The sequence below is a fragment of the Humulus lupulus genome, chromosome 1 (genome assembly GCF_963169125.1).
Source record: "Humulus lupulus chromosome 1, drHumLupu1.1, whole genome shotgun sequence".
In the NCBI taxonomy this organism is placed as follows: domain Eukaryota; kingdom Viridiplantae; phylum Streptophyta; class Magnoliopsida; order Rosales; family Cannabaceae; genus Humulus; species Humulus lupulus.
In genome coordinates, this window is record NC_084793.1 from 108929491 (window position 1) to 108952902 (window position 23412).

At 39.4% G+C, this 23412-nt stretch overlaps 1 protein-coding gene across 1 annotated transcript; it reads left to right on the top strand.

Annotated features, from left to right (window-relative positions):
- Positions 1–3483: 3483 nt before the first annotated feature.
- LOC133796874 (UDP-glucose flavonoid 3-O-glucosyltransferase 7-like) lies at positions 3484–5258 on the top strand. Its single transcript, XM_062234565.1, has one exon. It carries the CDS (start codon positions 3499–3501, stop codon positions 4921–4923), a length of 1425 nt encoding a protein of 474 aa, XP_062090549.1. The 5' UTR covers positions 3484–3498; the 3' UTR covers positions 4924–5258.
- Positions 5259–23412: the final 18154 nt, after the last annotated feature.

Here is a 23412-nt window from a genome sequence, read left to right on the forward strand (position 1 = left end):
CCATCAATGAAGGCCTCCAGCTCCACGGACGCGTCCCTCTCCCTTACATGGGGTTCTTCTCTAGGAGGAACCCATATGTCATGAACCAGTAGTGTCTGACATCCGAGGGGTGCTTCCAGGTGTTGTGGGGAGTCGGGTAGTTACCTCGGGGCTTCAATCTGTAGAAGCCGTCCCGGGTCTTGCCCTTTACATTAAGCTACGACTCCAGGTTGTAGTAGTACAACACCTCCGCAGGGGTGGGCACTGAGATCTCCTTAGACGCACAGAAAATGCGCCACCCCGCAAGCAATTTGTAGGCCTGGGGCAGGAGTTGGAACGACGCGATTCCCATGAACTTAAGGAATCACGTGAAGCAGGAGTGTAGCTCCTGTACTAATGTGGCCTACGCTCCAAGCCCCGAACTCGCCCACGCTAGTGTGGGCCTTCTCCTCCCTCTTGGTGAGCTGATTGTAGAAGAGTTCTGGAGTTGATTCTTTTCCCAAATTCTTCTCCAAAGTGTCCAGCATCCGATAGTTCCGGAACTCGTTTTTCTCCCCATCCATCTCCCATGTGTTACTAGTGGGAGGTTTACGCCCGTCCTGGTCGATGGGGCCCGATTGGACGAAATCTTCGGGGTAAGCCATGATTATATCCCTATTGGTCCCGGGTTAATCTGGCCCAAGTCCATTGCACCCAACTACCTATAAATAGGACTAGTTGTGCACTGTAGAAGGGATCCCTGAATTTTCTCTTGTAAGCAATTACTCAACTCGAATTTGCAGAAAACTCCATTGTTAAAGCTCTCCAAGCTCTAATACAATAGACTTGTGGACTAAGGCTCTTTAATCCCCCAACCACGTAAAAACCCTTGTGTGATTATCTTTAAATCATTTCTTTTAGCTCTCTTCTCTTTCGTAATTCTAGTTTTCAAAAAACTCGATAAACATGTAGCGTCCCAAATTTGCTAATAAGGCTTAGGGCCTAGATTAGTGTGGTGGGAGGGGAATAATTGATTTAATTACGCTAATATGTGAATTTAATGATTATGTGATTAGAAATGCATGTTTAGGATAATTAAATATGCATGTGGATCCCATTAGGCTATTAGGGGCATATTTGTAATTTTAGCTCGTTAATGGCATAAATGTGATATATGTGTACATTCTGATTGATACCATGAGTGAGTGGTGATTTATTTGTAATGTATGATCCGAGACGGTCATAGGGAGCAATTTAGCTAAATAGTCACAACAGGGTAAAATATCCGGCTCGAGAGGAGCCTAGGGGTATTTTGGGAATATAATATGTGTTCAGGAATTACCGGGTAACGAGTAGTAATTTAGCAAATATTTGGGCATGTTGGGATTTAAATGGAAATTTATAGGAACACTCGAGGACTTAGCGGGATCTGGAAAATGACGGGATTGTCGTTGGTGGCGTTAAAGGATTGAGGATAGGCTTAGGGGCATTTTAGGCATTTTGGGACTTAGGCAGCTGGGGATTACACTAAGCTACTACATCATTATGGAAACCAAAAGGAAGCAGAGCAGTCAATCCCTCTAGTTTTCTCTCTCTCGATTCTACCTCTCCTTCTCTTGGAAACTTAAGCAATCTTTGGGAAATTCTAGTGGTTGAGGCTGAAGCTTTAGGAAATCTAAAGCTTGTGGTGGCTGGAGTTGGCTCAAGACGAGATCATCACAAAGGTAAGGATTAGAGCTAGTCTTTTAATGAATTTCTTTGCTTTGTTAGAGTTTTGGGGGTTGGAACATTAGGTGATTGAATTTGGGTTGTAATAGGGTTTTGTTCAGTTTCTATAATATTATGTGTTGCTCTGAGTATGGTATAAGCGGTTTGGGGATGAATTCTAGCTTTAGCATAGGTTTGGATTGATTTGTAGGAGACTTAGAAGTCTAAAAATTGTGGTATTTCTGGGTTGTAAGGCTCGAGCCGCGGCCTGCTTTAACGAGGTGGCCTGGGGTCCTCAGAAATTTTCCCAGGTGCCGCAACATAGGGTTTGGAGCGCCGCGACCCATGTCCTTCAGCCGAGAGGGATTTCGCCTCTCACTTGATCGTGTCGCGGCCCTTAAGGGCCTGGACCGCGACTCAAATGTAAAATAATGGTAGATTGAGGGTTTTAGGCTTGGGAACCCAAATGTTAAGGCCCGGGAAGGATTTTACTATCCGGTTTAGTAGAATCCAAGGTCCTAGAAGCTAGATTACTATTTTGAAGTTATTAATTGGTTTAGGGTTTGATGGATGGTTATTATGAATGCGTTGTGACTAGGTTTTCAACAAGGCTCGGGTTAGAGGATTGTGCTCAAGATCACGGTACTCAAATAGCTCAGGACAGATGTAAGAAAACTGTTGTACCCGTAGAGCTGGGCACGACCCTATTGTTTGTGTTTCAGGACGCGACCCTATTGTTTATGCTTAATTTGTATATTGCAGATATTTGTGATTATTAAGCTATGTTATGCATGCTTGGAAGAGAACGACGAAGGCCAAGAACGGCAAGAAGCCGGGTACGGCAAGAGGCCGGGATCGGCGTTGAGCACGCTGAGTGTAGGCCGTTAGGGCGAGACCCTCCTAGGGTGCTGTATCCACCCACTCGGTGAAGACCGCGAACCCAGGGCCTGGTAAGCGCCTGACGGCATTGGCTGTGTTGTTTTGTATTGTTGATTGTTATGTATATGTTATATGTTTTGCGTTGAATTTTCTTGCTGAACTTCGGCTCACGGGTGCTATATTTTAAAAGACTTAAGTTTTAAAGTAAAAAGCTAAAGTAAAGTGAAAATCCAATCAACCAAGTACTTAAAGTGTTTTTAAGATTTAAAAACCCAAAATAATTTTATAAAAGTCTAGCCAACCAAACGGTTCTATTATCATACACTATAAACTCAAGACCGAAACTTCCTTCCCTTAAAATAATAAAATAAAATAATTAGTGAACTAAGTAATCCAACTCCGACAAATTTACATACAAGTGGAGTAAGTGATTTAACTTTGAACATGATTTTAATGGTAGCATTTCAGGAATACAATCCTCTAGTTATATTATCTTACATTATAAGACATGTAACCATTTGGTACCCTGTGTTTTTGCAAAGTATCATTTTAGTATCATCTATTTTCAATAATGCTCATATGATATCTTGTATTTTAAAATCGTACATATTTGGTACCCTAAATTTAAATTTAATTAATAAAATTTTACCAATTTAATTAAACTGTTGTCAATTATGTAAGTTCCAAATTTAAATTTAATTACTTAATTACATATAACTGATGATAGTTTGATCATATTGACAAAATTTTATCTATCAAATATGAGTCCAGGGTATCAAATATGTATAATTTTAAAATACAGTATACATATAAGTATTATTGAAAACAGAGTAAAAAAATCATACTTTGCAAAACATAAGGTAACAAATGACTAAATTCCCTGCATCATAAGCTTAAGGCCAAAACTTCCTTACCTCTCTTCGTTCCTGATTCCCCATCTCGCAAAGACCAGCCATGGAAAGTAAAGGTAATGGCCAACTTCATGTATTCTTCTTTCCCTTTATGGCTCAAGGCCATATTAGACCTACCATTAATCTGGCCAAGCTGTTTGCTTCCAAAGGGTCGAAAGCCACCATTATCACCACATCTTACTTCACGTCCTTCTTGTCAAAGTCTATCGAAAAAGCCAAAGAATCTGGTGCCCAGATCGACATTCTCGACATCAGAGTTCCCACCGAGGAGGTGGGATTGCCCGATGGAATTAATAGCGTTCACCTGACTAGTACCGAAGATATGCAGGAAAAGTTTTTCAAAGCTTGCGGCAAGCTTGGGCCACAACTACACCAAATCTTAGAACAACATCGTCCCGACTGTCTGGTGGCCAATATGTTCTTTCCTTGGGCCCCGGATGTTGCTGCGAAGTTTGGCATTCCAACACTCATCTTCCATGGAACTTCTTATTTCGCTTTGTGTGCTCAGTCAAGCATTTTTTTACATGCGCCTCATAAGAAGGTCTTGTCCGATTCCGAACCCTTCTTTATTCCCAATTTCCCAGACCCGATCGAGATTACCCGAGACAAAATAGCGGACTATGTGAAACACGAAGATGGGAGTCACTTTTCGAAGCTGTTTAAATCGATAAGAGAGGCGGAGCTCAAAACTTATGGGATTCTCGTTAATAGCGTCTATGAGCTAGAACCAGCCTATGCTGATCATTACCCAAAGCTCTTGGGAGGAAAGGCTTGGCATGTAGGCCCTCTATTCTTATATGGTCAATATTGTAATTCTGAAGAGCACACCTGTTTGAAGTGGCTCGATACCAAGAGACCCAATTCGGTTCTTTATGTTAGTTTTGGAAGCATAGCGAGTTTCAACGACGAGCAGCTTATGGAGATCGCAACAGGGCTGGAAGCCTCAGGGCAGCAGTTCATTTGGGTGGTGAAGAAGGAAAAGAAAGAAGAGTGGCTTCCAGAAGGGTTTGAGGAGAGAATGGAAGGAAAGGGATTGATAATAGAAGGATGGGCACCCCAAATTCCGATCCTCGAGCACAAAGCAACCGGAGGATTCGTGACTCACTGTGGTTGGAACTCGACTTTGGAAAGCATCTGTGCTGGGGTTCCGATGGTGACTTGGCCTGTATCGGCAGAGCAATTTTATAACGAGAAGTTAATTTGTGATATACTGAGAATTGGGTTTGAAGCTGGAGCTAAGAAGTGGAAAGTACTGGTGGGTGACTTCGTGAAGAGGGAGGCCATAGAGAGAGCGGTAACTCGGATTATGGAGGGAGATGAAGCAGCGGAAATGAGAAGCAGAGTGAAGGAACTTGCAGACAAGGCAAAGAGTGCTATCAAGGAAGGAGGGTCATCTGTGTTAGATTTAAATGCTTTGTTTGATGATTTGAGGTCAGCCCGAATCGACAATGGTTCAAGTTCAACTTAGAAGAATCTGTCAATACAACTTTCTAAACATCCTGAACGATATGTTAAGTTCTGGACTTTAATTAATAGAAAAGAAAGACCAATAGGACCCAGATATGGTTTTGACTTCATGAAGTAAGCAGGGAGTATTTTCATCCCTTAATTTTATTTTCTTTAGCTCATTGTCTTGGTGTTACGGTAAAAATCGACCAACGAACATCAGGTGGTACTTTTCATATTTCTGAAAGACTTTCAGTAAAGTTAGATCTTTCGAAATCTCTTAACATACAATTATGATGGAATGGGTTTGGTTTTTTGTACTTTTGTCCCCATTACGACGGCAAAACAAGTTTCTTGTGATAGGTGTTTGGCAGATGCTTGATGATTTTGACATGGACGATACTGTTGTTTCTAATAATGATCTTTATTACTTCTCATGATGATGCTTTGGATTCTATTGTGCCCATCGCGACACTGCTCATTTTCTAAAGGTTGAGGGCCATGTCTCTCCTGTTTGAAATGATTTCAAATTAAATACCTAGTTCATATATAAAATGGGAAGAAAAATAGATGGTTTTTTTTTTCTCAATTTGTTCTTGAAAAGGAGAGAGTAGAGAGAAGTTCTTAGCCCAAAGAAAAAGAAATAGAAAGAAGAGGTTGGTTATTGATGGTACATCACCAATTGATTGACTATAAAATAAAGTGAGCCAAATTTATTTTTAACACCAACTTAAAGGTTTAACACCATTTTGCTACAACTTTTTTACAATTGTGTATAGATTCTATAATTTTGTTTTGTTGTTATTTGGCAATCACATGAGGTGACCTCTTATGATTGATTAATGATATTTGATAATGCTAATTAAATTAAAATGTGTGGGAGTTTATATTAAACTACACTAATAACAGTATGTGTTGACTTGTTTTTTCGTGAATTTGCACAGAGTAATAAATGAAGAGTTGTTTTGTGTGTAAAATCTCAAAGCAAAACTTAATGACGAATCGTGAGTTAAAGAAAAGAGAATTAAATGCACTAATACATGAATGAGACAAGGATTTATAGTGGTTCGGCCAAAAAAAGATGACATACGTCCACTTTAGTAAGTATTATTTATGAACTTTGAACCCTCGACAATAGGCTGAGTTTGATCTTGTTCTTGGGACAATTACAATAATGGAAAGTAGGAGCTCTCTCCGTAAATGAACAGTTACTAGCATGTTTATTTCCCCCTTGTTACCTTTTACTATGCACAATTTATAATCGTGGAGATGGGAAAGGCTAACGGTGGCACCTTTTTTCCCGATTAGGCTAAATTTTGGTACACTTGGTTGGAGACAGGTTTCTGTATCGCCAAAAATGGTAATTTGATGTGTCCTGTTCATTTAAAGGTTGAAGACGCACTCTGGTGTGGGAGAAGGCACGTGTGGTGAGGGCCACTGGCGAGCGGTGAGCACTCTTGGCATCCAATGACCACGACTCGTGGCCGTGGAGTGTGGCTGGCGATCGGTGAGGGCCTCGGAGACCAACTATCTGATGACGACTTAGCTGGTCCTTGTGATGTGTGTTGGTCCGAATTTGTGCCTGGCTAGCGTTATTGGCTAGGACCCTTTTCTTCTTATGATTGGTGTTGAAATGGCCATCTGGGGATCATTTAGCTTCACACAATGGGAGAAGTAGGTCGGCTCTAGTGAGTCCCGCTTCTTAAGCTCTTAAGTGTTGGGGGAGTGGCGAGGGCCAATCCTCACAGCGGCTGGTGATGACTGTTGTATCCTAACACTTTTTTCTTAACACATCATCGCTTCGTGGGTTGCCACGTGGAACTGCCAAATTTTGGGTATAAAATTTGACCCACCAAGTCAGGCTCCACATTGGTGTGGGGCTGACTTACATAGACGAGGAGTGATCTGCTTCATCGTCTCTTGGCTCATTCTAGCTTTGGCTCCTTCGGTTAGGGGAGTCACTGAGTAGAAGAGATGAAGTTGAAGATTTTCTGGAAGACTACCGGGAAAGCTTGTCTTCATCTTCGAAACTTCATCTTCCACTCGCTCCCCATCCTTCTTTGCATGTGGTGGGGAATGGAAGAGATTAAAGGCTCTAGCGAGTTGCTGGATTCAGTTGATCTCCCTCCTCACTGATTCCCTTGATGGGCACCCATAGGTGGTTGGCCCAAGGCACTCCCTCGGTTGGGAGTTGGGATTTGACGAGCGAGCGACGATGGGTTGGTCTATCACCCGACTCGCTGGCCTCTTGTTCGGCGGTCCCTCAAGAAGTGCCTCTACCTTCGGTTGTTCCCCATTGGCGTCTCGACCTCTTGGGGCCGCCTACCCCATTCCTTAGTCGCTCAGGGCACTAGCTGTTGTCTTTGCGTGTTCATACTTGATTGGTCTTCACAACAACAAACAAGCAGTAGCCTAGAATTTTCTTGACATTGATTTGTCTTCATGGAGGGAGTTGACTTATCCTCCATTTTTGCTTTCTAACTCATGCCCGTACTCCGATCATTTTCTTAGAGAGGGATTGCATGAGTTGTGTAGTGTTGATCATAGAGAGGGTTTGATTGGTTTTATGAGAGGGTCCTTTTTTGGTAGTGCACGAGTGTTCCGTGTTTATAGGCAAGTGATCGTTGATAACTATAGATTTTTATCACCATTACTGTGCGAAATTTAGTGGTTGATGAGTTCCTTGACGCCTGTGATTGGTGGTGGGATGGCTGCTCAGCCTGTACCCGCGTAGTCTGACCCTGGTCAGAGAATTTGATTCTCACGCCTTTTTACAGTAGATGAGTGTGCTCGCCGTTGGCGAGGTGCCAAACAACAACCGGCGACAGGGGGACTCGAGTGACCAATATGGGAGCCCGTACGTTGCCTCCTTGTTGGTGCCATTTTTTTTTCCATCTTTAGGAGCCACCATGAACATTGAACATTTCCTTTCCTGTCAAAAGCAAGTGGGTCCCGCCTTAGCAGTCCATCGCTGGGTATTGCAGGGAGCCACCTAGGCGCTCCCTTTTTATAAGGTTGCGATGGGGGGCCTTGTGTAATGCCCTACTACCTTAGAGCCGTTACTAAGTGAGTTTAAAACGTGCAATTAACTCGTTAATCGAGGTTTTAAGACAAAAGTGTAATTAAACCATAAACATAGTCATATACTTTAAAAATAGTTCCATTCATTGGAAAATCATAAATCGTTTAACATTTGGGATCCCAATATACTGTTTAGAAATATTTACAACTAAAAAATATAACCAGAGTCAGCTAAACGACAAAATCTAGGTTTAGTACAATCATCTCCCAAAAATACCCCTTGCCATGGCAGCCAGGCTGGCCAAACATGTACGCCCCGCTTCATGCTCTCCGTACTCATGGTTGGTCAATTTTCCCCTTGCCCTTACCTGCACCAAGAGCACCCGTGAGCCGAAGCCCAGCAAGAAAACTCACACAAGCAGATAACATATGCAAATTTAACATTCAATGTACAATTAAGCCACCATTAGGCTAAACACATACGGCCATGCCATCCTAGGTGCTTTACTAGACCCTGGGTTCGCGGTTCACACTGTGAGGATATCCCAGGTATCCTTTAGGGTCTCGCCCTAGCAACTCGCACTCCGTGTGCTAAACACTGCTCCCGGCCCCTTCTCCGTTCCCGGCCTTCGCCATTCCCGGCCCTTGCTGTTCTCGGCCCTCGCCATTCCCGGCTCCTGCCGTTCAATCACATATATGCACACATAGCATAACTAAAAAAATACTTAAACATCCATGAGCACAATCAATGGGGCTACGCCTTGCAACACAATCAAATAGGGATGTGCCCCGTAATACAAACTATAAGCCTCGCCTTGCTCTGCGGGTACAACAGTTTTCTTACCTGTGTCCCGAGCTTTCTAAGCACTGATGTCCCGAGCACAGTCCCCTAGTCCGAGCATCACCAAAACCCTAGTCACAACGCGTCAACAATATTCATCCATCAAGTTGTAATCCATTAAATATCTTTGAGTAATAATTCTAATCCCATGGACCTTGAATTCTACCAATTCGGGTGATAAAATCCATCCTGAGCCTTAACCATTGGATTATCGAGCCTAAAACCTTGTTAAAGCCCAAAAAAGCACTAACCGCTACGGCCCTAAGAAATATTGCTGCGGCCCCCAGCTCAACCCGAGGCCCAGCCTAATTTTTGCCTACATGCACCGCAGCTCTGTTTGTAGGGCACCGCGGCACGCCTCCACTTTCAGGCGCCCTAATGTTCTAAGGGGCCGCGGCTCAGCAAGAACAATGTCGCGGCCCGACCCCTCGAACCCAGAAAAACCCACCATTTTCTCTACCAAAACCTAGCCAATTACCCCTAAAATCATTCTAGCAACTTAATTTAATCATCTCAGAAGTTCCACTATGATTCCAGCAGCAAAACCTAAACAACTCTAGCTTCAAAACTCATTAAACCCAACATTCAATCTTCAACTTCAACACCTCAAAAGAACTAAGAAAACCAGTCAATAACCACTGAATTAAGTAGCCAAAATCACAGTTGATGCTTACCTTAGCCTGTGTTTGAATCCTTAAAGTGATGCTGAGTTAATCCCCAAGTCAAGAGCTCAAATCCTTGCTTAATTCCCAGCTTTTCCCTTCGTTTGGGTTAGAGAGAATAATGAGAGAGAGAGAGAGAGAGAGAGAGAAGTTTGGGTCAGTTTCTCCAAGTTTTCTGAGTATTTCTTTGGTTTTGTTTTATTTACTTGGTCTCTAAGGTTACCTCAAGGCTCGGGGTACCAAAAATGTCCCGGGGGGAAAAATGGTAAATTTCCCCAATATTCCCTCCTAAACATTCTATCTTCAAATATATCTCCAAATATTTATTTCCATAATCCGATAACCCCAGAAAACCTCTAATACCCGAAATACCTCTCTACTCGCCCCGAGTCGTATTTTCGACCCCGTTGTGAATTTCTAGCTAACAACTCCATAGGACTGTCTTAGATCATGCAACACAGATATATCACAAGTATATCACACTTATTACAATTATCACATTTATGTCCTCAACGGGATAAAATCACAAACATGCCCCTAATAACCAATCGGAGCCCAAATGCATATTTAATTCACCTAAACATGCATCTCTAATCACATATTCATACAAATTCACACATTATAATATTAAATCACTTATTGCCCTCCAGGCACACTAATCGAGGCCCTAATCCTAATTAGCAAATTTGGGATGCTACAACTATCCCCTCCTTACAGAAATTTCATCCTCGAAATTACTTGAACAACTTAGGATACCGCTCTCGCATCTCTAATTCAAGTTCCCATGTCGCCTCCTCAACCTTTATGTTCCTCCACAGCACTTTCACCAAGGCGACGGTCTTGCTCCGCAAGACTTTGTCCTTCCGGCCAAGAATCTGAACCGGCTTTTCTTCATATGACAAATCCTGGTCCAGCTCCAAATTCTCATAACTCAGGACATGTGTCGAATCTGAAACATACTTCTGGAGCATGGATATGTGAAAAGTATTATGAACCCCTAATAAGGATGGAGGCATTGCCAACCTGTAAGCTACCTCTCCAACTCGTTCCAGAATCTCGAAGGGGCCAACAAACTTACGGCTTAACTTGCCCCGAACACCAAACTGTTTCACTCCTCTCAAAGGTGAAACCCTAAGAAACACATGGTCACCGACCTGAAACTCCACGCCCCTGCATCTCAAGTCCGAGTAACTCTTCTGGCGACTCTGGGAGGCAAGCATTCAAGCTCTAATCTTGTCAATCGCCTCATTGGTCCTCTGAACCATCTCAGGACCCAAATATCTCCTTTCACTCGTCTCATCCCAATGGATAGGTGACTTGCACTTCCTCCCATAAAGCATCTCATATGGAGCCACTCCGATAGTCGCTTGATAACTGTTATTGTACGAGAACTCAATTAGAGGGAGATACTTACTCCAAGATCCCCCAAAATCTAGCACACATGCTCGTAACATGTCCTCTAGTATCTGAATCATCCTCTCAGACTGTCCATCTGTCTGAGGATGATAAGCAGTACTAAATCGTAACTGCGTGCCCATAGCTTTCTGCAGACTCTCCCAAAACTTGGAGGAGAAGGTGGGGTACCTGTCGGATACTATCGACCTCGGAGCCCCATGAAGTCAAACAATTTCCTTCACATATAACTCGACATATTGCGCCACAATATAAGTCGTCCTGACAGGTAAAAAGTGGGCGAACTTGGTATACCTATCCACAATCACCCACACCAAGTCATGTTGTCCCACGGTCTTCGGCAAACCAACCATGAAGTCCATGGTGATATCTTCCCACTTCCACTCTGGAATCCCTAGAGGCTGCAGCAACCCTGTTGGCCTCTGATCTTCAGCCTTGACCTGCTGGCAAGTTAAGCACTTGGCCACATAATCCACCACATCCCTCTTCATGCCCGACCACCAATACAAAGCTCTCAGATCTTGGTACATCTTCGTCGTACCTGGATGTAAGGAATATGGAGTGGTATGCGATTCATATAGGATCTCCCTCCGGATATTAGAATCCACCGGAACACAGATCCGACCCTTGTACTTCAGTAACCCCATCTCTGAGATAGAGAAGTCCTTAGCCACTCTGACTAAAACGTTCTCCCTATGACCTCTCAACTGGGAATCTTTCCCCCGGATGGTATAGGATGTCACAATCATAATCCTTAGCCACTACATTAGCCTTCCTAGGATGGTATAGGATGTCACAATCATAATCCTTAACCAACTCCAGCCACCGTCTCTGGCACATATTCAGATCCTTTTGAGTAAAGAAGTACTTCAAACTCTTTTGGTAGGTGTATATCTCGCACTTCACACCATATAGATAATGTCTCCAAATCTTAAGTGCGAATACCACCGCTGCCAACTCCAAATCATGCGTGGGATATCTCTTCTCATACTCCTTTAGCTGCCTCAATGCATAGGCTATCACCTTACCAGCTTGCATCAGCACACACCCTAAACCCTGTCTAGAAGCATCACAATAAACCACAAACTTCTCATTATCTGTCGGCAGACTCAACACTGGCGCGGTGATCAGTCACCACTTCAACTCCTTAAAACAGTTCTCACATCTGTCCGTCCAAACAGACTTAGTCTTCTTCTTTGTCAATTTTGTCAACAGCGTAGCTATCCTAGAGAACCCCACAACAAACCGCCGATAATATCTGGCCAATCCCAGAAAAACTCCAAACTTCAGGAACATTGCTCGGTCTAGGCTAATCTCTCTTTGCCTCAATCTTACTTGGGTCAGCCAGAATCCCCTCCTTATTGACGATATGGCCCAGAAAAGTAACTTGCAGTGACCAGAATTGGCACTTGCTGAACTTAGCATATAACCTATGCTCTCTCAACCGCTGCAATACCAAACGTAGATGCTGGTCATGCTCTACCTCTGACTGAGAGTACACGAGAATGTCATCGATGAACACAATCACAAACCTATCTAGATAGTCCTTGAAAACCCTATTCATCATATCCATAAAAGTTGGTGAGGCATGTTGAAAATGTTCCCTGAAAGCATATGTAGTAGACATTGTTTTATGAAATAAATAAATTGAATTTGTTATGCATATATTTTATGGACTATATTATTCTGTGATAATATTATGTAAATATCAGGAAAATTCCTAAGTTCATATTTGTGATCTCAAACACGTATTGGTACGGGAGGATTGTGTTTGAGATAAATGAACTTGAATAGTTCGCAGTAAAATAAAGTTGTGGAATCTTTAGATTAATTACTACAAGTACGGTCCACTAGTATTATGAATACATGTGATCTAGATCCGGATCACTAGTGGAGGTGCTTTATATATTAGAGAATATATAGAACTGGACCAGATATGTTTATTAATACTTAGTTAAATACCGTTTAGAAGTATTAATTAAATATATCAACTCATGATCATATACAAATAGATCTTAATCCTGAAGTTACTATGAACTCCTGTTTATGTTATATGAGTTCTTTGATTCACTTGTTAGGGTCTGTCAGAATGATTAGGCTAGAAACTTTTGTTTTGGGAACTCATTAATGTAGATGGCTGGGGACATAGTATACAGTTATGGAATGTATGCATTCTCGGAAGAGATTGAATGATGGTTCTCTTAAGGGTTGACTTTTGGGACTGAAATGTTATTGAGCTCAAATTCATTATTTAGTTAAGAATTAACCTTCACTAGTAGAGTCAATGGAACTTAAGGAAACAAGAGATAATTAAAAGGGTAAAATGGTAATTTTATTCCCGATTAATTATGAACCATTATTAGAGGGTCAAGTTGTATGCAATGATTATATCAATGGACGCTTTATGATTATAAAGTACTCAGTAAATGAAATGTCTATAATTACAAGAGTGCAGTCTCATATTTATAGTGGAATAATTATGAGATTAATAAATTAAGATTATTTAATTAAAGAGTTTAATTAATAATCTCAAATTTATTGGAGCTTGGAATTATAGGTCCATAGGTCCCCATAGCGGCTCTATCAACAGTGTTCAAGGTAAGAGTTGATATGAAGGGAAAATAGTTTAAAGACATATTTAAGAAGAAATTTGTTCTTCAGGCCAAATATGCAATTATATGATAATAGTGATTAATTAATTAATTACAAATTAGTTGTAGTTAACAAAATTATTTAATATTTAATTATTGTATAATTTTTGAAATTATATTAAATAATTAAATTAATTTTGAAATTTAATTAAATAATTAATTAATTATAATTTTCGAAATTATAATAAATTAAATATTTATTTTTGAAAATTTTGGATTTAATTAATTGGTAGAATTAATTAAATATATTTATTTGAGTGGGAGATAATAATCCGATAAGTTCAAATTGGATTTGAATTTAAAAGATTAATATTTATTCAAATAATTAATTATATTTCATAATTAATTAAAAAGATAATTAATTTGAATTCAAATTTGAATTAGTTATCAGGTTGTTAGATCTTATCTGACAAAACAGTTTGAATAAATAATTAAATAAAAATTGAAAAAACAACATCTCTAAAATTAGGGAGGCTACATGTGCACACACAGTCCATGGACTATGTGTGGCGTGTAGGGCATTTTCAGGGATGAGATTTTCATATTTATTTATTTATTTAATTAATTAATTAATGGATGATTCAAAAATTGGTTTTTGGATTTTTCCATTAATAGAATAATAATTAATTAAAAAGTAAATTGTAAAATGGTTACAGATTTATTTTTTAAAATTTGAATATTTTCTTTTAAGTATGACTAATCAGAAAAATATTCAGATATGTATGTGTGAGACAACTCTGAACATTCGCTCTGTAAAAAAAAATAGAACGATAGTTTTTTCTACCTGAAAATAAAGAACGAATTCTCAGGCTTATTCTCTTGATCTCATGTGTTGAGTACATCAAGTAGAACACAAATAAACTATCCTTCATTCTCTAAGTGCCCACACATTTCTTGAGGTGTGGAGAATGCTTTGGAAGATCTTGGTGTGAGTAAGTGGGAGCGGCTTGGATAGGAAGATCGTTCTAAATATGAAAAGATAGCAAGGATACTTGATAGTCTTCAAGAGGTATGAATTCTATCCTTATCTTGTTTATGATTAATGTATGTATATTAATGGATCCGCATATTTAAAGGTAGTTTAAATATGTTACAAAATTTTTGTTGTACACTGGGCCAACCACACCACCATTCCGCTGCGTATTAGGAAACTTGTTCCTAACAATTGGTACCAGAGCGGTCATTAATCTCTGCATACTTTAATTACTGTGTGGGCATAATATGCATTCTAATGTTATTGTAATATATGTGAATGGATGGATGTATGTATGATAATAGTTTATTCTTAAGGGTTGTTAATTATATGGTGTTTTGGGTTTAGGAAATGTTCTTAAAATTCTAGATGAAAAATGTAAGCCATTTTGGGGCATAGGAATTTTTGTAATTTTAATTTTTTGTGTTAAAATTATTTGAAAAATTCTGTAAGGCCCGAGCCCCGGGTTCCGAGCCTGAGCCTCACCCAGCCAGACTACTGCGTGCCCAACCACAGTGTGCTGCCAGCCCAGGCGCCCTGCGCCCCTGCGCCTCACCTAGCCTGCGCCCCTGCGTCTGCCGCACGCCCAGCTGATGCTGTTGCTCCCGTACACTCCTGTGTGCCGCACCCAACAACAGCCTGTGCACTCCAACCACATGCCCCATGCCGAGCCACCATATGCAGCCGCCCCCAGGGTTTCTAAACCCTTGGGCTTGCATCCAAAGATTGTTCATTTAAATTATGGGCTTAATTAAGTTAACTCATAATTAAAAATTGTTTTATTTTAAATTAATTGTATGAGCCCAAATTCAAATATGGGCCTCATAACTTATCGGGCATTAAACCCAAGTTAATTATTCTTAAAATTTGTTTAAGATAATTAAAAGTTATTTTAATTCAAAATTAAATGGATAAGTGGCTTAATAGATCAAGACTGCTTGTGAAGGCCCTAAGTAATAGATAGAGATCTATTTAGGTCTTATTTAGTTTCTTACATTTTTGTGTATATTTTTGCAAGTGTTGTAATTTTTCTAGAAATACCCAAGACACCCGGCCCGCATTTATTTATTTATTTAGCTAGTATTCATTTATTTAAATGTTTGAATGTGATTAAATTGTTTAATACTTTATCATGCATTTTTTGACATGCCATACATATAACCCACACAGTATTTAAAATTGTGCATGCATCTCATATGAGTAGAAACATGCCTTAGGATTGTCCTATGTGATTATATGCTGGTCCATATAATAATAAATCTAGTTTTTAACTAGTTCAAGAGCGGAAATAGATTTTAAAAGTTGTTTGATTTCTAGTATATAATAAAATTGTTTTATTAAATTATAAATGACATTCTTAGTAATTATAGCAAAATAAAATTGAACTAATTAGGCCATAGTTCTATAATTTTAATTTTGCTTAATTTGATTAGTAATTATTAGAATATCATTTGGTAAAAATAGATCACTTTGTTTTTACAACCAATTAAAAAGCATAGGATGTTTTGAGAAAACACATGTTCTAAAATAGTGAGTGGGAGAGGGAGTTATGACAATATGTCCCATGGTCTCCATTATTAGTTAGCACCGAGGTAACATGGAAAGGGCCTCGCGGCACCATTGCTTGTGTCCCCCTAAGGAAGGCTTCCGACTGTGTTATTCTCAAGGAAAACTTCTTTTTCAAGAATAGGATTTAATGATGTATTTCAAGTTTGACTGACCCTAAGGCACACTCTTGAGTTAAGTCATCGATCTAAAATAATGGGTTACACTCACAAGGTACATTAGGCTTTCGAGCAGACTAGTGTATTATTGACCAAACAAGCGATTGTTTATAAGTCAAAAGAGAAATATTGATTTAAGTTTTAACTTATAAATTTGAGAACTTGTTTCAAAATTTATTTGGAATTAGTCTGACCTACCCTAAGGCTGGTCCATTAATGTTCAAATTAATTAGTCGTGGAATTAGTAATTATTTTTTATGTGTTTTTTGTTGCATTCATGCATCACGTTTACTATTCCGAAAATAACTGATATTTATTATATGCATAAATTCATTTTATTTATTTATTTATTTATTTTCAGCAATAATGTCTAGCTCAAATCCTGTATCTACTTTACTTAATGAAAAGTTGACTGATGAAAACAACATAAAATGGAAATCAAACTTGAACATTGCATTAATATGTGAGAAGCCTAAAAAGTCATCCAAAAGCAAAGAGAACAAGAACACTAAAACCTCCAAATGGAAGACCCCAAAAGGGACTTGCTTTCATTGTGGAGAAAATGGTCACTGGATGAGAAACTGTTCAAAGTATCTCGCTGACCTCAAAGAGAAAAATACAGGTAAATTTGATTTACTTGTGTTAGAAGCTTGTTTAGTGGAAGATAATTCCTCATCCTGGATAGTAGATTCAGGAGCCACTAACCATGTCTGCTTTTCTCTTCCGGTTTTTAGTTCAACGAGGAAGCTTGCTGATGGAGAGGTGACTATGAGGGTAGGCAGTGGTCAGATTGTCTTTGCAGCAGCAGTTGGAACAACCCATTTGGACTTTGAAAATAATAAATTTCTTGTTTTAGAAAATGTTTATTATATTCCTGGATTTTCTAGAAACTTAATTTCTGTTTCTATGTTGCATGAACAAAATTTTAAAATATCTTTTAATAATAATTCGATTGTTATTTCAAGATATGGTTTTAAGATATGTTATGCAAAATCTATCGATGGGCTTTATAAACTGCAAGCTAAAGAGAAATCTGTTAATAGTTCTGAATTATTTAAAACAGCCAATCCAAGATCAATTAAACGACAAAAGACTGATTCCGATAGTGATACATATTTGTGGCACTTGAGATTGGGCCATATTGGTCTAAACAGAATAAATAGGCTTGTAAAGGATGGTCCTTTAAGAGAACTATCTATTGGATCTCTCCCTGTTTGTGAATCCTGTCTAGAAGGCAAAATGACCAAGAGACCTTTCTCTGCCAAAGGTTCAAGAGTCACAGAACCACTTCAGCTAGTACATATGGATGATTGCGGTCCACTTAATGTACAAGCAAGAGGAGGTTATGAATACTTTGTCACTTTTATTGACGATTATTCAAGATATGGTTACCTATATTTAATGCAAAGAAAATCTGAAACTTTTGGAAAGTTAAAAGAATTTCAAGCAGAAGCTGAAAAGCAATTAGGTAAGTCACTAAAAGCTCTTCGATTTGATCGAGGAGGAGAGTGCTTGGATTTTGAATTCAAGGACCATCTGTGTGAGCATGGCATTCAATCCCAACTCACAACACCTAGAACGCCATAGCAAAATGGTGTTTCAGAAAGATGGAATAGAACGTTATTAGATATGGTTAGATTAATGATGAGTTTCTCATCATTAGCACTGTCATTTTGGGGCTATGAAATTCAATGTGCTCTGTACATATTAAATGTTGTTCCATCTAAGTCTATCCAAAAGACACCCATATAATTATGGAATGGTTGTAAACCTAGTTTACACCATTTTCGAATTTGGGGGTGTCTTGGACACGTGCTTAAAGGAAAGACTAGGAAGTTGGAATCACGCTCTGAAGTGTGCATATTTGTGGGTTATTCCAAAGAGACCAGAGGTGGAATTTTCTATAGTCCAAAAGAAAATAAAACATTTGTATCGACAAATGCAACTTTTCTTGAACATGACTATGTGAATAACCACAAACCTCGCAGTAAAGTTGTTCTGGAGGAGATGGTCTCAAATGAAGTTGCAAAGTCACCAGCAACAACCAATGAAAAATGGCAAGAGGAAACTACTAGTTCTAGTCAGAATAGTAGTGAACCTCGTCGTAGTGGGAGGGTTAGCAAGCAATCCACACGACACGAAGTTCAAATGCTTGTGTCTGACACAAACAAAGACGATCCATTGACATTTAGAGATGCGATGAATGATTCTGACAAGGACAAATGGCAAGATGCCATGAACCAAGAAATGGAATCGATGTATTCCAATTCTGTCTGGGTTCTTGAAGATCCACCTGAGAATATCAAACCCATTGGTTGCAAGTGGATATTCAAGAAGAAAAGAGGAGCAGATGGGAAAGTAGAGACTTTCAAAGTAAGGCTTGTAGCCAAAGGTTACACACAAAAAGAAGGGGTTGACTATGAAGAAACTTTTTCTCCTATAGCCATGCTAAAATCCATTCGTATACTCTTATCCATAGCTGCGTGCATGGATTTTGAGATTTGGCAAATGGATATCAAGACAACTTTTCTGAATGCCTACCTTGACAAAACCATTTACATGTCTCAACCAGAAGGGTTCGAGTTAAAAGGTCAAGAGCAAAAGGTTTGCAAGCTTCTTAGATCCATTTATGGACTCAAACAAGCTTCTAGATCTTGGAATCTTAGATTTGATGACACAATTAAAACGTTTGGTTTTGAACAAAATGTTGACGAACCTTGTGTCTATAAACAAATCAAAGATGGTGTAGTAGTATTCCTCGTTCTTTATGTTGATGATATATTACTGATTGGAAATGACGTAACATCATTATCAAAAGTAAAGAACTGGTTAGCTGAACAATTCCAAATGAAAGATTTGGGAGAAGCCAAGTATGTTCTGGGCATTAAGATTCTTAGGGATAGATAGAACAAAACTTTGGCATTGTCTCAAGCAACTTATATTGACAAGGTGCTAGAATGCTTTAATATGCAAAACTCCAAAAAGGGTGATATGTCAACCCATTCTGGAGTATTCCTTTCCAAAGAGCAGTGTCCCAAAACAACTCAGGAAGAGGAAGACATGAGACTATATCCCTATGCCTCAGCAGTAGGCAGTCTAATGTACGCCATGTTGTGTACAAGACCTGACATTTGTTATGTAGTAGGGATAGTCAGTCGTTATCAATCCAATCCTGGATTGAGTCATTGGACTGCAGTAAAGAATATTCTCAAGTATCTTAGAAATACTAGAGATTATATGCTTGTATATTCAGGTGGAGGCTTGAACCCCACTAGTTACACTGATTCTAATTTTCAATCAGACAGAGATAGTCGGTGTAATGGCCCAAATTTCCTAATAAGTTTTAGGACCTTGATTAGGAGGCCGGGAGGGCCATAATTGCTTTATTATGTTATTTAATGATAATATGCATGTTTAGGTGTATTAAATATGCATGTGAACCCATTTGTGATTAATTGGGTGATTTTCATAATTTGGCCATTTTGGGCATTTTTGGCATATAAGTGAAATGGGTGTGGTGCTTTGTTATTATTTGGTTATGCCAGGGTTACCCAGCACAAGACGATCCTAGGAGGTAAGCTAGTGGGAAAGTCACAACGGGATTTAAGTTTGACTTGGTGTAAGTCAAGGGGTATTTAGAGCATTACCGGGTTATTGGGTAGTGGGAATTAATATTTGGTTATAAATTGGGAGTTAGTAAGACCAGGGGGAAATTCTGGAAGTTTTGACTATAATGTCCCCGGGGGTGTTTTCGGGACCCCGAGCATTAGGTTTTATTGGAAGCTACTTAAGCTTGAAGTAACCTTTTAAGAAAATAAAAAGAATGTTCTGTACGTTCTCTCTCCCTAAAAGTTCCATTTTCGTCTCCCGATCGCTTTTTCAAAGATAACTTGAGTTCTAGGACTCGGAATCAAGCGAGGATCGAGGCATAGCAATCCTAAGGAGGATTAGAAGCTTATTAGCCGGAGGATTTAGTTGGAAACAACTCAATCGGAGGTAATTCAAGTTTAAGTTTTAAGTTTTTAAAAGTTTTTAAGCTTGAATTGGATTTTGTGAATCGTTGGGTTTTTAGTTTGTTTGAGCTTCAGGTTTTGGTGGTTTTGGACCATTGAGAAGTTTGGGAACTTTGATTTAATGATTTGGAGATGTTTGGATGGGTTTTTGGAAGGTTTTAAAGTGGAAAAAACGAAGAAAAATGGCAGGTGCGAAGTTGGGCCGCGGCCTTGTTCTTGGGCGCCGCGGCCCTAGCTTGAAGAAGATGGAGGAGGCTCTGCCAGGGGGGCGGGCCGCGGCATGGCCATGTAGGGCCGCGGCCCTTAAGGGAAAAATTGCCCAAAAGTGTGTTTTTGTGATGGAAACTCAACTCTAAGGGCCTGGGATCGATCCTACTACTTAGTTGAGTGGGATTCGATGTCTCGGAGGCTTGGGTTGGGTTTGGAAGTATTTATTTACTCATTTTGATGAGATTTTATATTATGGTTGTGACTAGGTTATCACCAGAGGCTTGGAATCAGGATCGTTCTTGTGGCTCGTTTGTTGGTAACCTATGCTTGGACCCGAGGTAAGAAAACTGCACCCTGTGTATATGTATGACATGCATGGCTATTATGATGCATGTTGGTTGATTAATGAGTATGACATGCGTGGTTATTATTGATGCATGTCGGTTGATTATTATGTATGACATGCATGGCTATTATGATGCATGTTGGTTGATTAATGAGTATGACATGCGTGGTTATTATTGATGCATGTCGGTTGATCATTATGTATGACATGCATGGCTATTCTTGATGCATGTTGGTTGACTATTAAACGTGACATGCATGGCTGTTATTGGTGCATGTTGGATTGCTGGATATATTGCATATGATGCATGAGAAACATGTGATTGGGACATGCTTTATATACTATGTATGATATCGTTCAGAGCTTGAGCCTCTGTGTTTATGCATGGCCCTAATAGCACTAATACCTGTTTAGTAAGCATGCTAAATGCCTCGTTTATGGATATGGAACATGAGATATATGATTGGTGGCATGTCTTACTTGTGAATGACACTGACTAATCAAGGACCGACTCTAAAGTCGAGAATCACGCATTGAATGGCTCTATGGCATTAATGCTAGACCGACCCTAAGGTCGAAGAATTTATAAGCGCGTGCCTGGTCTATGACCAGATGTTTATAGCCAAGGTATATGACCCCGGTGACTGTTTGTCACATGGCTAAGGGACGCTGTCCATAGCATGACTCTAGAGTCGGGAGGAAGGTTATGTTGGTGACCATTCACCATGCACCTGTCCTAATCAAACTTATGAAAAGATCACTTATCAATTAAGCCCTGGTGACCCTATCGTCACATGGCTAGAAGGAGCGATGCTCATTATTGTGACTTTTGGCTATTGTCACCTATTTGCTTGGACTGATAGTCTTGAATGGTTATTATGATCGTTGTTGATATTATATCATGCTTTATTGTGTTTTCTTGCTGGGCTTCGGCTCACGGGTGCTACGTGGTGCAGGTAAAGGCAAGAGGAAGCTAGACCATCCTTGAGTTGGAGAGCTTAGGTGATGAAGTGTACATATGCAGCTGCTCGTCCGCCACGACCGAGGTTTAAAGTGGAACTAGGGTTGAACCCTGTTTTGCCGCTTAGAACGGCCTGTTGTAAATATTTTCTGTAATAAACTCTGAAATTATATTTTCGGGATCCCAATGTATATGTTAAACATTCTAGTGAAACGTTACATCCTAACCAAAGTTTTTAATCCCTAAACCGCTAATCATACTTAGTTCACGATTTTGGCCAAATGACTCGATTAGTGAGTTTAGCACTGTTTACAAGGCACATCGTAACGGTCCCTGGAGTTTGGGGCGTTACAGTCGGAGATCGGCTTTTGGATCAGTGTTTACTCTTGGAGGAGGAGCGGTAGTCTGGTGAAGTATTAAACAAACCAGCATTGCAGACTCCACCGTGGAAGCCGAGTATATAGCGGCTTGTGAAGCAGCTAAGGAGGCTATGTGGCTTAAAAAGTTCTATTCCGATCTGGAAGTTGTGCCAGATGTGGATAAGCCACTAGTTCTATACTGTGACAACAGTGAGGCAGTAGCTAACTCAAAGGAACCACAGAGTCACAAGAGGGGAAAGCACATCGAGAGGAAGTATCACTTACTAAGAGAGATAGTTCATCGAGGAGATGTTGCAGTTATGAAGATAGCTTCAGAGCATAATCTTGCAGATCCTTTCACAAAGACTTAATCCATAAAATCTTTGAAGGAGAATGTAAGAAACATGGGAATGAGAGAGATGCATAATTTGCTTTAGGGAAAGTGGGAGATTGTTGGAAATATGCCCTGAAAACATATGTAGTAGACATTGTTTTATGAAATAAATAAATAAATTGAATTTGTTATGCATATATTTTATGGACTATATTATTCTGTGATAATATTATGTAAATATCAGGAAAATTCCTAAGTTCATATATGTGATCTCAAACACGTATTGGTATGGGAGGATTGTGTTTGAGATAAATGAACTTGAATAGTTCGCAGTAAAATAAAGTTGTGGAATCTTTAGATTAATTACTGCAAGTACGGTCCACTAGTATTATGAATACATGTGATCTAGATCCGGATCACTAGTGTGGTAGGACACTTTAGTGGAGGTGCTTTATATATTAGAGAATATATAGAACTTGAACAGATATGTTTATTAATACTTAGTTAAATACCGTTTAGAAGTATTAATTAAATATATCAACTGATGATCATATACAAATAGATCTTAATCTTGAAGTTACTATGAACTCCTGTTTATGTTATATGAGTTCTTTGATTCACTTGTTAGGGTCTGTCAGAATGATCAGGCTAGAAACTTTTTTTTTGGGAACTCATTAATGTAGATGGCTGGGGACATAGTATACAGATATGGAATCTATGCCTTCTCGCAAGAGATTGAATGATGGTTCTCTTAAGGGTTGACTTTTGGGATTGAAAGGTTATTGAGCTCAAATTCATAATTTATTTATGACTTAACCTTCACTAGTAGAGTCAATGGTACTTAAGGAAACAAGAGATAATTAAAAGGGTAAAATGATAATTTTATTCCCGATTAATTATGAACCATTATTAGAGGGTCAAGTTGTATGCAATGATTATATCAATGGACGCTTTATGATTATAAAGTACTCAGTAAATGAAATGTCTATAATTACAAGAGTGC

What these genes read in the sequence shown, in the direction of transcription:
- LOC133796874 (XM_062234565.1), top strand. Translation starts at nt 3,499, where the DNA reads ATGGAAAGTAAAGGTAATGGCCAACTTCATGTATTCTTCTTTCCCTTT.